Below are 17205 nucleotides of genomic sequence, written 5' to 3' on the forward strand. Positions count from 1 at the left end.
TTGTACTTCTCTTGTAGTTCTTCTTGAAGTTCTTATTCGTTACTCTGTCATTTTATTCCCAATGAAAAGGATAAGCTGTATAAACATAAGTTTTCGTAGTAATAATATTTTTCGGGATCTCTGCAACAAATATTCTAGACACCATTCCTTACCATGCAAATCACTTTAGTCAAATGCTGCAGCAATGATGTGGACAACGGGTTTTAAAAATTGAAAATGTATCACATAACATACAACTATTTAACACCTGAGGAGGCAAAAGAACGATAGTAAATCATTACAACATTCCCTCATCTTTTTTCCTGAAATATTGTGGACTAATATATTGTAATCCATTGACCAGCGGTCCCAGAGATTGCAGTCAGTTGACTGGCAGTTCAGGTTTCAATAGTTTAAAAACGGTCAATACACAAGAATACATATACAGAAAAGACGAAAAGTTTTAATCTGTAATAAAACAACAAAATCCCTTTGATTAGGTAATGTGTTTAATTTACTAGAGTCTGTCCTCTTATAAATTAAAATGCTTTTGACCGACCCTTTTTTTACTATCAAAGCTCATAATTTCAAACTAGCATTTTAATGCAGATGTCAACAATTTCGAATGCAAGTTTTGCAGGGAGATTATACAAATTTGAAATGCTTCGTAACACTTGCTACCCTTTATTCACGATTTGACGTAAAGGTTGAAAATACGCAACAGTTGCCTTCAGAAATTCCGCTTGCATCCTTTTTTTTTGTTCTACAGAAAAAAACAACACACAAATATTATATAATTTTTCACAAAAAAAATAAAATCAACAACAACAAACAAACAAACCGAGTGCCCTTTATCGTGCCCATGGTGTGCTGACTCGTGTTCACAGACTGTGGAAGACATTTTCGTGACGCACTGACATCCGAAAAAACCAAAACGATATCCTTATAAACGCACTTGCCATATTACTGCGTCAATACTGCGATTATGTGTGATACATAAGCGCGCCAACATATCTCAATTGCAAGTGGCGCTGCAAGAAACTTAACCGCGCTGCAACAGAGATCACTCTTCGTTTCTACTGCGCATTGATCAGGACGCAGAGCCACGACCCGTACTTTGAGCATGCTAATAATATGGTCCGCCAACTTTCGGTTTGTATATAACTTCCTAGTAACAAACTAGGATAATCAGACCAAGAAGACAGGTAAGTGTATCGTATATAACTGATCTTATATAATTTCAAAAAATGTGTTTTGCATAGTTTAATGTAATTTACCGTAAAAACATGTACTACATGTAAAAATGAAAGAAATGAATTCTAAGGGCATGCCATTATGTCATAGGAAAATGACATTTAATATTTGTTCGACATCAGTTCAACTGATGTGTACGATAACTTTAGCCAAGAACGTTCTTAAATTGGTCTTTAATAATCTTAAATAATCTCATAGAAATAAGTTTTACGTAGTCGCAAACAACGACGAGGTCTTCCGTCGAATCCTAAAAGATTATCTGAAAACATTAACACATTTCTCAATTGCAACAAGACTATGCAGTTTGAACTTAATGCAGTTTCTTGATACTTTAAAAGTGAAAACTGTTTATTTTAATCCAATGTTTACTTGCTCATCTACCATTATTCTTATTTCTAACCGGAATATTTGCAATGTCTAAGACTAAGACGTCATCGGACATGCAATCTGGCCACTTCTTTCGAACCGGTCATATATACCAATTCGAAGTTGTTATTATTGGGTTTTTTTAAAGATTTTAATACCGTGCTCTGGAAAATAAAGCAGATTTAAAAATTCATTGAACAGACACTCTTCTATCATATCGTAAGCCCTGCACTCATCACTCCGTAATGACTGTAAATATTTCAGGATGAAAAAAAAACTTTAACAAATAAAATTTATGCAACCATTTATGCCACAAAGTGATTCTGACCTAAGCCCATTTTGGAAAAATTTTTCTATGTTAAACATTTTTATATGAACATACCTTTTTATAAAGGTCAGTTTGTATACGCCGTCGCAATTCCGGCGATTAGTCATCACCATTTTAATAACCTTTTAAATCTGCGAAAAAAATGAAACTATTTTTATAACGTGAAATGTTAAAACTAAAGAGATGAAATAACAGGAAAAAACGCAACAAGATTTATTCATTCTTAAATGAATATAAAATGTTTTCCGTAGTATCTATACTACTAGATAAAATAACGAACTGGAATTGTTATGTGAAGAAATGCCGGTAAGTTGGGGGAGGTGGTGGGGGCTTTCAGCTGTTCGTGATTTCATACGCACTGTACTTTACACACAGCTTTCGCTTTATATGAGTTTAGTAAATAAGCGAATCTACATATTGACCATTGTTAAGGTCTACAAAGGACTGTGCTGTCCATCACTGATTTTAGAATAAAATAATTTTATTAGAACACATTTATACTAGGAATATGGTTCGGACATCACAACATCGCCTTTGCTTTAAATACGCATGTGCGTATGATTCGCAAGTGGTGGTCGTTTTAGTCATTACATGGAACGAAACTTTTTTATTGATAACATAAATTAAAAATACATTAAAACATTTTAAAACAAGAAATTAATGTATTCAATCTTTCCCCCTTGAAATACTATTTACAGTGGTGTAGTCAGTACTAGTCACATCGGCCGTGAAAAGTTTCATTATCAAATTTTCATTTTAACAATTATATTCAAATGTCACGAAAAGCAGTCGAAAATAAGAACATACTGCACATTCGAACAAAACATAGAGTAGCGGGACTAGGAGGTGAAAGCCATCAATCATTCAACCCCGGAGGAGAAAGGCAACTCTCTTTAATCTTAGTCTAAATAATGAATAAGAAATCATTCTTTGAGTATTATGAGGTGATAATTTCGGTCGGGGGTGATCAAATCCAATAAAGTCCGAAGGGTTTTATGATAGATTTGACCACGCTCCGACCGAAATTATCATCTCATAATATTCCAAGAATGATTCCTTATTACTTATACCGTGGAATCATTAAAATTCGTGGGGGCCAATTTTCGTGGATTGCTTAAATTTTACTGGTTCAAGGGGACGTAATTTCGTGTATTCTATTACACCTACAAAGGGAGATATGACTTTTTAAACCTAATTTGTATATTCGTGGAGGTTGTTAATTCGTGGATGAGAGGTACCCACGAATTCCACGAAAACTGAGCCACCACGAAATCTGATGATTCCACAGTATTTATATAATTTTAAGCCATAGTACGATTAAACATTTTATTATAAATAAACAAACCCCGCTGGTGCCTTAATTTGGCCTCATTTGTATTATGGGTTATATAGTACAAAATCGATAGGTAGTGTTATCACAAGCAAAGACATGGGAAAATGTAAATATAAAATTTTTTTTTTAGAGAAAGATGGATAGAAAGGGTATCATTCTCTTGCTTTTCGCAATACTTGAACCGTCTCTTTTTACAAATTTTGTTTATCTAACTTGATCGAGTGGTTAAAGTCTTATTAAATTTTTTTCAGTAGCAGAAATGGACCATTTTCCTTTTAATCAAGCATTGTTTCCCGATAAATTCAAATGAAAATTAACAATCTTTACATTGATTTCAATAAGATAAAAAAAAAACGCACACACCAAATGACATTACATGAGCAAAATGCTAGAACCAACATGTTCTGAGTACACTTAATAATAACCAGATGAATGTACCTTACAGATACAAAATGGCTTCAGGCAAACAAGACAGTTACTTGCTGGTTGCAGCGATCGACTTCGGAACAACATATTCTGGATACGCTTTTTCTACCAGACATGATTTTAAGAGAGACCCAACAAATACGTTTTTAAAACAGTGGGTGGATCCAACAAGTTCAATGATGAATAACAAGACATCAACATGTATTTTGTTTACTAAAAAAAAGAAATTCAGCAAATTTGGTTTTGAGGCTGAGGCCAAATACTTGGATCTTATACTTGACAAAGACCATATGAACTGGTACTTTTTCCGAAGATTCAAAATGTCTCTTTATGATGTTCAGGTAAACTCTGAAAGCTCTTTTTAAATTTACCATTTGTATCTTTATTGACAGAGTTACCCTGTTTGGTTTTTAAAAGAAATATGCATTACGGGATATTTTATTTATATTTATTTAAATTCCTATTAGTCGACCGATGAAGAAGTATATCTTGAAGATGAAACAGGAAAACCAATGGCTGCTTTGATTGTATTCACCGAGTCTCTCAAATACCTGATAGATTCTCTCCTTAACGATGCAAGAAAGCAACAATCTGAAATCCACCTGCAAGACATCAAGTGGATACTCACGGTACCAGCTATATGGTCAGACCCGGCCAAAGCCTTCATGCGAAAAGCCGCTGTCGGGGTACATGTAATCTGTTAAATAAACTGTACGATATTATTCAACAACAAAATGCTGTCTTTAGTGATTCATGCGTGGGCTATAAAGGTGGTGATATTGCAGAAAATGCATATTTGTGGATCGAATTTTAACATATGAATACAAGGAGATACATTTTTAATAAAATCGTCTCTAAAACCCATTGGCCAGAGAAGCTGTAACCTCAACCAGTGTAGATTTACGTTTTACGTTCGTTTTCTTTCTTCAAATTATGATCTTTATGGGTAGAATCAGGACACAATAGAGGGTCGAATCTTTAATATATTATGCAGAGAAAATCCTTACAAATCTTTTTCTGGGAAACCATTTAACCGGAAAACCTTAATTATGTGTGAAACCGCCCTTCAATTCGTCATTATAAAGGCATTTTTCACACCATGTACAACCATTCTCTTTAATTAAACCATGATTCCTGCTGATGGATTGGTCTATAAAAGGGGGATTTTAAATAAGAATTCTGAAAATTCTCCCCTTAAATACTATTTAATTTGACAATTCAGTACAGAATTGTTTTTTTAAATGTAAAAAATAATAAATTAAATTGTATCCACTTTTGTTTTTTAATTTGTCGAATATTAAACCCTTTTGTTGTTTTAGTATACACGGGAAGATTTTACCGTACAATATTTCATGCATATTTTCTGACAAACAAAATTACTGCCAGAGTAGATAAATGACAGGGTTATGTGCAAAGGTCGTTTTTAAAAGTTGTGTTTAAGCGTTTAAAAGTATGTAGTCTTAATGAGTACTTGTGTACTTGCGTGTTTTAAACGAACACAAAAATTATTGGTCCCATCAGAAATTTTTTGCATCAGTTAACGCTACAATGATAACGCTATTTTTTTTTATCGATATCTGTGTAAACATTTTTCAAGTAAATTCATATTTCAAATTACATTGTTCAATACTTGTATATTAAGAGTGTCAATCATTTGTCACACAGGCAGGAATAGACACTGAGATGCTAACAATAGCATTGGAGCCTGAAGCGGCGGCCATGTATGTTAAACACATTCCTTTAGAAAGAAGTGTGGATGGAAAAACAGGCGATGTGTTTCAAACATTCTCTCCTGGGTCAAAATACATTGTGGTCGATGCTGGAGGTTTGTAATGAATTTATTCTAAAATTAGGAAGTTGAAATCCGGTAAATAGGGTGTTAACTGGCAATTGCTTTAGGTACTGTGAATATTGTGACGTATATCTTTAAGTCAGTACGAAAGCCAAGAAGGCTCATTCGAGATTCAATGTCTAAATAAACCAATTAAATCGTAGATCTTAAAACATGTACCCAATCAATATCTAATGTTTTAAATGCACATGGTCTGTACACGTCCTTACGTACAAATAAATGTCATATTTTCTCTCATGTAAAGGTTTTCAATGGTTTAATTAATTTTGATTAATTACCATAGACAGTATAAATAATTAGATGAGTGATAATACTGTGTGTTTTGCGAATCTAAGTGAATTTGCTTGCCCTTTGTATATTTTTCTTGCATATTATTGTGTAAAAATCGGATCGCCAGAAAAAAAAATGAAAAAATCTTTTAATCTGGATAATAAAAGTAAAATATTAATTTTAGCTATAATACGAATTTTAATGAAAAGATCGACCTATATAAATAGAGATTACAATGAAGGTCCGATATCATGATTCGAAAAAAGTTCTAAAATAATGAAAGTTTTACAACTTCATCGACAAACATGTTTCTGACTCTCAAAAGGAAACATAAATTTATGTTTATTTGGAAGAAGAGGGGGTATTTTTAGTAAAGATAAGCATCGGAGCCTAAATCCACAATAGCTTTTGAAATAATAAGCATTACACGAAAACAAAATATAACATGTAAATGAATTATTTATGTTAAAATGTGATTAAACATACAGCGACCTTGATTTGTCGGACTATGTGTTGTGTAGTAGTATAAGTACAAAAAACTTTGCAGTGGATGTATACATCTTTAGAGCGTAACAAAAATACAATGTGCATATATAATTCAAATTTAAATGTCCATTTTTAATATTTATTGGGGGGGGGGGGGCAACATAAAAAATAACTAAGGTGTGATACCAATGCCTGCAAATAGTGCATTTCATTCTGTTCTTTACTGTCGATAGAATGAATTATACAAAACTAATTATAAATTTTAAAAAAATGCAAGCAATCAAATCTTAAAGTTATTAACATTTTTGGATGTATATCGGGATATAAATACGGGTTGGTCACGTGATCAAATCTCATAAAGCCCGAAGGCGCCAGACGGCGAGGCGAAGCCAGTCAAAAATAAACCTTTTATGCAAATTATGACAATAACAAAGCTCCATACTTTTTCTTTTGTAATGACCAAGAAAGCCACTTCGATTACGATGACGTAACAAAAAATAGTGCAACAAAGTTGCAAGAATTTGATTATCGTGATCAATAAATATGACACTAATTTCGACAAGACAACACTTTTTTTATTATTAAAAAGGGAAACAGAAAAGAAAATCCACTTATAGATTTGAAGAAAAAAAACGATTGAAGCTTGGCGGAGTAGTACCACCTCTGTTGAGGTCGCAGAGCGGTTAGAAATTTAAAAAAACGATTGAAAGTTAATTTAAAATTAGATTCTACTTAGGCATTTTCAGGGGAAATCAGATTCAAGAGCATAATGATTTCCTCCGACATTATAGAGGAAAGCCATTTTAACTTCGAAATTCTTTTCACGGAACAAATCGGACAGAAAAGCACAAGGAGTTAAATTTGACCGTGATCCGTGAATGGACTAAACACGAAAGGTCTGTGATATTGCGTTTGCAATTTTGACCGAGTCTTGTAATAGAGTCAGAAATGAATTTTAACTGAATTAACTCCTTTGACAAATTGCGATTGTAATTTTCAAGAACGCCTCGTTACGTTGTCGATCCATAAACATTTTGTTTACAGGCCTGATGTGTTATCTAAAACATGAGTCATTTATACCCGCAATAAGTGTTGTATTTTTTAAAAAAATGAATGAATAAAACTTCGTATAACAAAATACAGATACTTTTATTTTTTTATGCCTAAATTATGTTTTCATTACGATATCTAAATAGGTGTGTTTCAGCACAAGTCGGTTAGCTTTTGCAAATAGAAAAAGTAGTGACCTAGATTATTCATGCGCTACTTTGACCTCTTGACCCATGATGATGTTATACAGAAAACAGCATATTGCGCAAACAGTATTATATAAGGGAAACATTTGCAAGTGTAAATATTATTGATTAAATATCATGAAATGTCGAGATAAGCAGATGATGCGTCGATCATATTGCCGACTATTAATTCGCACAAGACGGACTTACAGATATATCCGACAGTCACGTGTTATGTTTAAACCAATGAAAGTTTGACATATCAGTTCCGGACCCCTCCATTTTAAATGGAAATTCCGGTCTTATGAAAACTACATAGTAAATTACCTCGGGTTTATAGGGAATAAAATATACTCGGGTTAAAACGCATCGGAAGGGAATACACACGGTGCGAGCTAATACATAGAAGATTTACTTATCTAAATAATTGTGTCTGTTCTCTGTAAACTAAATCATACAAATAGTTTTTGCTATGGACAAAATAACATTTAATGATATGCAATATCAAATACGATTGGTCATTTTTTTTAGACCAGGTTTTTAAAATGATCCATGATTTCATCGGTTGATATTAAATCTCAAATTTGGAATCTCCTATTGTGAATCCCTCTTTACGAATCTCGAATCCAGAGTGAACCTTCTCGGCCTTCGAGAAATAATGTTTAATTTTTTTTCAAATGTTAAGAATTTATAAATCTAATATAATGATCCGCAAAATATAAGTCATTAAAAAATCTGGTTAAAAAAAATTCGAACATCGTTATTGCCAAAATCTGAGCTTCCCTTTTATTGATTATAGTAAGTGATGCGAATCCTTATTTTAGGTTCCTATAGTGATTGCATTCTTTTAGACATCTTTTAGTGCATTAAAGTATTATTTTAAAAAAAAGAACTTTAATAGTTTACATGAAGGCGAAGAATAAAGCTAGAATGTCTCTTTAGATGTACTTACATGTACAAGCCTTGAATTCGCCGGGATTTAAGGCAGAGCTGTAACATTAACCGATTTTAATTTATTCATAGCAAATTGAGTAATATGCATTAAAAATCTAAATTAAATCTCTAAACATCACATTTTTGTCTTCTGAAATATAATTTTAAATAGCGTTGTCAAACACATGAAATAAGTTTGAATCACATTTAAGTTTTAATTGTGACTTGAAAAAGGGTGAGAGAAAGAAAGATTTATTACACATACGTACAGAATGCTTAAACCACGTGAAAAGGATCTCTAAATGTCTGTGTGTAAAGACCATAAACCATAAGAGAGAAACATTGTCATTCATTTTCTTCGAACAAAATTGTTTTTGTAGAAAAAGTATCGAGATAAAGGGTACGGTTTTGGCAATATTGTTAATATTACCTGTTTACTTAAACAAACTCTGTATCATAAATTACTGAAAAATGTGTATATATTTATTTTCTTAAAGGTGGTACAATTGATATCACGGCACATCAAGTCATGGAAGATGGCAATGTCAAAGAACTCATCAAAGCTACAGGAGGGGATTGGGGAGGCACTAGGGTAGACGGAGAATACATTGATTTAATCAAATGTCTGATTGGTAGAACAGCCACAGATGATCTCAACCAAAACGCACCTAACGTATTCTTCGAAGCTTGTAGGGAGTTTGAGTCAGCTAAAAGAACAATCAAACCAAAGTCTGATATAACATTCAATGTACGTATTCCCTCAGATATAGGGGAAACCTACACGAGGACGCATTCGGGTAAAAATTTGAAGTCTGTCGAATATGTTACAACAAAGCGTAAAAAACAATTCAAAATATCATTTATCGGGGACAAATTGAGATTGGCATCAAGCGATGCAGAGAAGTTCTTTGCCAAATCCGTTAAAAAAATTACTAAGCATCTTAAAAAAGTATTTAAACAAAAAGATGGAAGAAGTATTTCAACCATTATTCTTGTCGGTGGGTATGCCGAGTCTTTAATCCTTATGGAAGGGATTAAGTCATCATTTCCACACATGCGCACCATTATTCCACAAGGGGCAGCATGGTCCGTTCTTCGAGGTGCGGTCATCTTTGGTCACGACCCGAGTCTAATTAGACAGAGACGGAGCAAATACTCTTACGGTATTGATGTTTTTGAAACATTTAATCCAGCCAAGCACGATGATAACCGTAAGTATGAAAAAGACGGGGAAATTCGATGTGGGAAAATATTTAGTAAACTTGTGGAAGTTGATCAAACGGTTACTGTTGGAGAATATCAAGGTGAAGGTGTTTATACTTTACATGCGTTTGGGACGAAAGGAGATGTAAAACTTTATTCTAGTACAGCAACGAATCCCCAATACGTCGATGATGAAAATTGTTTCTTTATTGGATATATTCTGAAACCTGGACATAGCTTTCTTCTAAATGAAGATATAGTTATCAAGATGTGTTTTGGAGAAACAGAAATTGAATTCAATGCACACCAACCAAAAAGTCAGAAGACGGCCAAGTACTATCTTGGACAAAACTAGCAAAAGCCTGCCATATAATTTGTATGTACAAGATTTTATCCTGCATCCTACATTTTCTTCAGATCATAAACTATAAAAAAATGTTATGTCATATCAACATGTACATGTCTTTATAAATAAGTAAAACCTTACACTTTTCAATGAGGTATTCTTCTTTCAATTAAAAGTAGGTCAAAAATACTTTAACATACATGTACCATCTTAATTCACAAAATCATACCTTTATAGTGTCCTCTCATAGTTTCGTCTGCTTGAGTCCATGATTTACATGTACTGTAACGGCGAGGCTGGCTAGCGCTATTCAAGGATTCATAATATACTGTATAAAATCCTCTTCAATCTTTTACCGATAAAGCGTTTTAGATTATTGACCATCAGAATGTAGAATACTTAAGACAGCTACCAATTCCTAAAACCGTTGTGTTTCCAGCAACAGATTTACCATATAAGTACCACAATGACTATTTATTTACAGTGGCATTTGGGAAAGTTGTTCATGCATACTGCTAGTATTTTATGTCGACGTGTATTTAACTTGTTTATTTTTAATTTTCACTTGCAACGACAGCCAGTTTCTTTTTAAGGTCTTCCGTTTCCAACGGAAGACCTTTCTATTATTGTGCGGGAAAGATTATTTTTCTTTTTAGGGTTTTCCGTTTTCAACGGAAAACCCTTTTGTTATTCTACGGTTTCTTTTTAGGGTTTTCCGTTTTTCAACGGAAAACCCTTCTGTTATTCTACTGTTTCTTATTATTATTTTTTTTTTTCCCGCAAATTTTGTGCACGAGATTTCTCGAACATTTTTTGTATGATTGCTATGAAACTTTCAGGGTATGTAGATGATATTAATATCTCTAGACGTTTTTTTCAAATTTTTAAAATTCACTTCCGGTTATGAGTTATTGCCCTTTAATTGAAAATTGGGGGGTCTTTTGTCCAGAGTTGATCTCGGGAACTACAGATGATAGATGCATGAAATTTGGCGAAATTGTCGGTAACATTTTATAGTTTTGCTGGCATGAAAATTTTGGTAATTTCTTTGTTAGTTTTTGAGCTATTTGTCGCCAAAGTTTAAGATTTTTTCGGGGCTGAAATTTTGTTGCTTTTTGTATTATAACCTTTAAACTAAAAATATTTTGTTAATACATATAGAACAAAAGTTGTTTAGAATAACGAGAGCTTTCATTTAAAATTAAGAAAAAAGGGCTGGCCCCTATAATTAGGGGTCAGCAGCTCATACACGTATTTTTCTGATAGCAAAAATCGTTATCATTTTATGAAAAAAAAATAATTCAGTTATTGTTAATATATTAAATAATGTCATTTGGTATCAAATTTAAAAAGTTCTGTGCCCTATTTTTTTCAAATTTCATAAAACAAATATGTGTGAATCGTAACGTTACATGAACGAGTTAATTTGTCTACATAGAAACACAAGCGAACAAATGCCACTTTAAGGCCCAGGCATATACTGCATTACGTTGTGTTGCGTCTTAGATAAATAGTTGTGATTCAATTTCATTTTTTTTCATCTATATCATTTATGAATTCAATGAACACACATTATTTTAACGTTCTATGTGCAACTATTTGTCGGGGCGCCCCTGTTTGTAACCCCCGCGCGCGCGCCGAATGTAAACAGTAACGAACGGCATTGTAGAAAAGAGAGAGCCGTAATGCAGAAGAGAAGTTGTGTATTCTTTCGACGTACAAATGCATTTTCAATTTACTGTGAAACATATGAACATGCACAGGGAACAATACTACATATTTGTTTAAGGAGGATATTTTTCTCGTGTGAATCGTTTACGAGGAAATTCTGACAGCCACACTTCTGTCGACGATCAGCCGTTGATAAGCTACGAGTAATAAAGGGGAAAAGATGGACATTAAAGTGTGTGATTTATGTGGATGTTACTGAAGAAGGTGAGGCTTTTACTCCTTTTAAAGTTTAAAAAAGTTAAAGTTAAAATTTAGTATATAGTATAGATGTACATGTAAGTACGTGCACACTGTTTGTTTTTGTTATGGTGTGGGTGTTTGTTTACTAGGCTAACGTGTAATTTTTACATGTTTCATGGATGTTTAGACTCGCTCGAGGTTCATGGGGGACTGGAAAGGGTAACTGAATTTATCTATTTAAAAAAATAACAGATTGTGAATTTTCAACTCAAAATTCAAAGCAGGGTCTAATTAGAAACATATCATATATTCTTGTGCAGAAGACTCCAAATGTAGTCATGAATATCCTGTAGACATAACTTCAAGTAAATAAAATTGTATACTTCAGACTTCAGAGTTAAAACATGACTTTAATATCTTTATGATGCCAATCATTGTATCATTAGAAAGGTTTAGCAGACCAACGGGTACCCGGTACATGTACTTGTACATGTAGGTTACAAGTTAGAACTATGCGTACTATTCTACCAGTTCACATAATTTTTCTTGTTTAGCAGTTATGATGTGTACTTAAATTGTCCTTGTTAATGTTTTAAATGTAATTTTTTATTCTCTTTTTTTAATCTGACTACTGGCAGTACTGGCCTGCGAGCAGTTCTCGTCGAGGACCATTTCTCGCTGGTGCACTGTAACATCATATTTTCGTATATAATTTTATGTGTTGATAAAATGACGTAACAATGCACTGGTGAGAAATGGTACTCGGCGAGAACTGATCGCACACCAATATTGATTAATTACAGACAAAAACTGAAGGTTGCGCGTGTTATTTTTTATTGAACAACATTGTTTAAAATAATTCTTTATATATGTGATGATCAGACCGGTTTGAATACCAGTGCCAGATAGCTCAGTTGGTAGAGCACCTGACTAGAGATTCAGGGGGCCCAGGTTCAAATCCCGGTTTGGTCCTTCATTATTTCTCCCATCCTGTTACAATATTGGTGTTGTGACCAACCCCTGGAACTAACAGGTTAACTCCTGCCAGGGGTGATCTTCGAGGGTGAAGATCATTTAAGGGGGAAGGAATGTGACGGTCAGACTGGTTTGAATACCGGTGCCAGATACATGTAGCTCAGTTGGTAGAGCACTTGACTAGAGATTCAGAGGGCCAGGTTCGAATCCCAGTTTGTTCCGTCGTTATTTCTCCCATCTTTTACATATACATGTATATCAGATATATGACAGATGATTAAGGGTAATCACATGTTTTGCAAGATGCAATAAGTGTTAAAAACCTTTACTTTACAACACAATACATATAAGTGAATATTTATGTTTCCTGTTATTATTTGGTGTGGTTTTCTTGACAGTGTCGCATAAACAATTTACCCGCTCCTAAAACACAAACTTTCTTTTTGTGGATTCAGCTTACCGCTGATTGGCTGCTGTTGCAGCAGACAAATAAGATATGCACGCACAAAACACAATGAACTTATCAGAGAATGAGTTGAGTTTATTTCAACTGTTGGAATTTGGGGTTGTTTTTTTTTAAATGTATACTTGTGACAAAACATATATGTGGTACATACAGCTGTAGCTTTGTGAAGAAAATTTTGGTTAGACCATATATACCTATCATGCAAGTAAATAATATTTAAAAAAAACTTGCAATTTATGGCGCATGAAATATACGCTAGTTTTATAAAGATTGACATACATGTAATGTACCACATTCTGTGAAAAATAATCTATTAAAAATTCTTCATTAAGTTTACTCATACATGTTTTATGCTTATTACACATAGTATTGTTTTTAAAACATGTAATTTATAAGAAAATAAGCAAAAACCCTTGCTTAATTTATTTGCAAAAAAAAAAACACAGTAGAATTGATAAAAAATGGTATACCAGAAGCTAATACCAGTACATGTACTTTGACGCTGTTCGGTGGGTAATATTCGTTTGTAATTTACGAATTGAAATATTGACTGTTGCAATAAACTCTCTCTCTCTCTCAAACTCTCTCTCTCTCAATTTGATAAGTGTTTATACCTATGAAAATTTTTTAATATTATATTATGACTTGATATGCAAATTTTTGATCTTGTACTGCCTAAATGTTATGTCATGTATTGGGATATGTCATACCTATTACACTGCATGGTCAGTGTATTTTTTCCAGAAATACTATGCATATGTTAATGTAAACACAGCTATTACTAGTACATGTATGTAAACACAGCTAATTATTTTTTTTTTTTATTTCAGCTCAAAACAGACTCTTGTTACCACATGGCTTTTACCGGTACCTGTTGATTCTTGTGGGTCAGCTCCTGAGATTAACCTGTCACCTCTATCCACATGCATATTCCTTGTGTTCTACAGACTATTTACCGGTAATTCAAATTAAATCCGATAATGCATAAACAATAATGGAACTTGAAGAAAGCATCATGCCATGTTGTGGTTTGTGTTTGATAAGAAATTATGAAAACAAAATTAAGGCTGTTTATAAAGAAATTCATAATTGCTGTGAAAATTTGTTTTTCAATAAAAGTATGCAATTATGTTTCCTTTATTTTTTATTTCATAAAGATATTTAGATGTGTTTACATAATTGAAAAATCCCCCCCCCCCCCTCTATTTAATTGTCTGCATTAAGATTACATGTAGGATATGTAAATGTACATTTGACTTTGAAATAACATCTGCTATGATAATTACTATTGAAATGAACAAGAAACAACCTATTTCTACCTTTCTAAGGTATATATGCATAAAAAAAAGTAGAAAAACATGTCAAATTTGAAAATTTTTCATTGAAATCAACTCGATCTGTCACCAGCTACCTGGGTGTGTTTGAATTTAATTTTAATTTAAGGCAGATGTCTAACTTGTAGGTTGTAACTTACTGTTTTAGCATGGTTAGAAGGAGACTAGAAATCAGAATAGATTAGATATTCACTAAATATGATTGTTAGCTTACTTTTTTCATGAAAACAAGAAATCACAAGCAGGACAGCTGTCTATTTGTTAATTAAAATGGTACAAATCATACAATAAACAAATAAAGATCAAATTTTAGAATCATTGATGATTGTTTGCATATGTGTGAGAAATTACTCAAGGAAATTGCCACACGTTTCATAAAATTAGGTAAAACATTTCAAACCATGACTTTTTATGAAAATCAAAAGATTGGGGGGTGGGGGGTATACATGTAAGGGTATTTCTAAGTGATGTGAAGCTTTTATCATGATTATATCATGTAAGGGTATGTTGTATTGAATAAGGTTTCTTTTTAAAGGTGGTTGAACAAAAGTTGACCTCTAAAAGGTCAGGTAAAGATGTTTTACTATGGAGAACCCTGTAAATCTGTGTTTACTAAAGGAAATTGGAAATGGTGGGTTCACTTAAATGGCCATATTTTTATTAAACCTCAATGGAATTGGCAATATGTGGTATTCTTTTTCTCAGAATTGCATTAGCTTTCTTAGTCTTTTCATAAAAATGTTAGTGTACTAAGTTAAAGGTACAAGGAACAGTTTCGGATAAAGTACCGTCAATATTTTTGTAAAATTGAGAGTGACTGTACTTGAAGGTTTATCATTGTTGCGTAGATTCATGAAATGAATTTTAATGATTATCAATAGTTAGAGGGATGTCTCTTGTTGGAATTGGTAAGCAATATTAAGGCTGGGCCTAATTTTAAGTACATGAGAAGCAGAAATAAATTGTGAAACTTGCGGCTATGACAGATATGTTGACTTTACAGTGAAATTGAAGGTTACAAACGGGAGGTTATATAACATGAAATGTAGGTGGATGGGATATTATATGCCTATTTAGTATTTACTGGGTATGAGGACAATAGCAAGTTTATTGTCCCCAAAGACAGCAACTATTTAATGAGGCAAAGCCAAGGGAAATAGTTGCTGTGGAGTGGGACAATAAACTTGCTATTGTCCGAATAGTCAGTTAATTGGTATTTCATTATACAGAAGAAAACTTTATTTGTCAGCGATGCACAATTTCTTGATGATAAACAAATTAGAGTTAAATCAAACTTTGTATTTAATGATGCGATCTTATTAGGTCAGAGGTGTTCCGAGTTTAAGGTGATATGGGACACTTCCATGTTGTGACGTATTGTTTTTCGAAATAAACAATAAAATAAAGTGTAATTATATAAGTACATGTAGTTTCTTTTCAAAAATGGTCACCTAACTCCTTAGCACAGTGGGTTAGAGGGTTACTAGGAACCTGTAAGTCATGAGTTCGAATCCCGCTGGGGTTTTTACAATTTTTACCTTTTCAAATATTTTTAAAAGCTATTTTTTGGTTAAATATTGTAAATATTGATGACTATTCACCATGGGCAGATAGCATGGATACTATTTTAAATTAGATAAAAAGGCATGTTTATGCGGGCGCCTTCTAGTGATCAATTTGTCCGTCTGTCCATCCGAGATGGCTTGACAGGAGCATAGCTTCTCTCCCCTTGGCCCAATCTGGCTCATACCTCATCCACAGGGTTCCTTTGGTTGAAGGATGTGCAGTGACCTTGAACCATGTTTTTAGGTATAAGGTTAAGGTCATAGCAGAATTATATATATAAAATCCTTGTCTGGGGCATATCTTTTTTCCCTTTGGTCCAATCTGGCTAATACTCACAGAGTGTCTCTATGGTTAAACGATGTGCAGTGACCTTGCATGAAATTTCTAGGTAAAGGGTGAAGATCATATCGGATCATGCAAAAATCCTTTTTTGAGAGCATATATAATTTCTACTAACCCTTATTTGGCTCAGACTTCACATAAGCAGAGCGTTTGAGTAAAGGGTGAAAGGGTGTGTAGTGACCTTGAACCTATTTTCAGTGAAAAGAAACTGTGAAGGTCATAGCAGAATTATATTTTTAAAAATCCTTGTCCGGAGTATATCTTCTCTCCCTTTGCTCCATTCAGCCTCATACTTCACCCACATGATGCCTTTGTTCAAAATATATGCAATGACCTCGAATGATATTTGTAGATGAAGAGTCAAGGTCATATCAGATCACACAAAAATCCATATTTTAAGAGCATAGATATATTCTCCTTTTAGCCCCAATTTGGCTAATATTTTACCTTTACAGAGTTTATTGGTTAATGGCGTGCAGTGACCTTGAACCAAGTCTGTCAATGTGAAGGCAGGGCTCGACATTAACGCTTGTCCGCTTGTCTGGTACCAGTTAAAAAAATATGCGGACAAGTGAATATTGCTGGCCACTTGTCCGACTG

General features: G+C 33.4%; 1 protein-coding gene and 1 long non-coding RNA gene across 2 annotated transcripts; both read left to right on the forward strand.

Annotated features, from left to right (window-relative positions):
• Positions 1–1029: 1029 nt before the first annotated feature.
• Positions 1030–10595, forward strand: LOC117682412 (heat shock 70 kDa protein 12A-like). The gene is made up of 5 exons (XM_034449869.2): positions 1030–1184; positions 3706–4027; positions 4154–4372; positions 5352–5511; positions 8960–10595. The coding sequence occupies exons 2-5, from the start codon at positions 3713–3715 to the stop codon at positions 10018–10020; spliced, it is 1755 nt and encodes a 584-aa protein (XP_034305760.2). The 5' UTR covers positions 1030–1184; positions 3706–3712; the 3' UTR covers positions 10021–10595.
• A 740-nt stretch (positions 10596–11335) lies between these two features.
• Positions 11336–14496, forward strand: LOC136274363 (uncharacterized). The gene is made up of 2 exons (XR_010712670.1): positions 11336–11946; positions 14194–14496. It is a non-coding gene; the product is annotated as an uncharacterized lncRNA (long non-coding RNA).
• The last annotated feature ends 2709 nt before the right edge of the window (positions 14497–17205 follow it).

This window comes from Magallana gigas, chromosome 4, assembly GCF_963853765.1.
Source record: "Magallana gigas chromosome 4, xbMagGiga1.1, whole genome shotgun sequence".
NCBI lineage: Eukaryota > Metazoa > Mollusca > Bivalvia > Ostreida > Ostreidae > Magallana > Magallana gigas.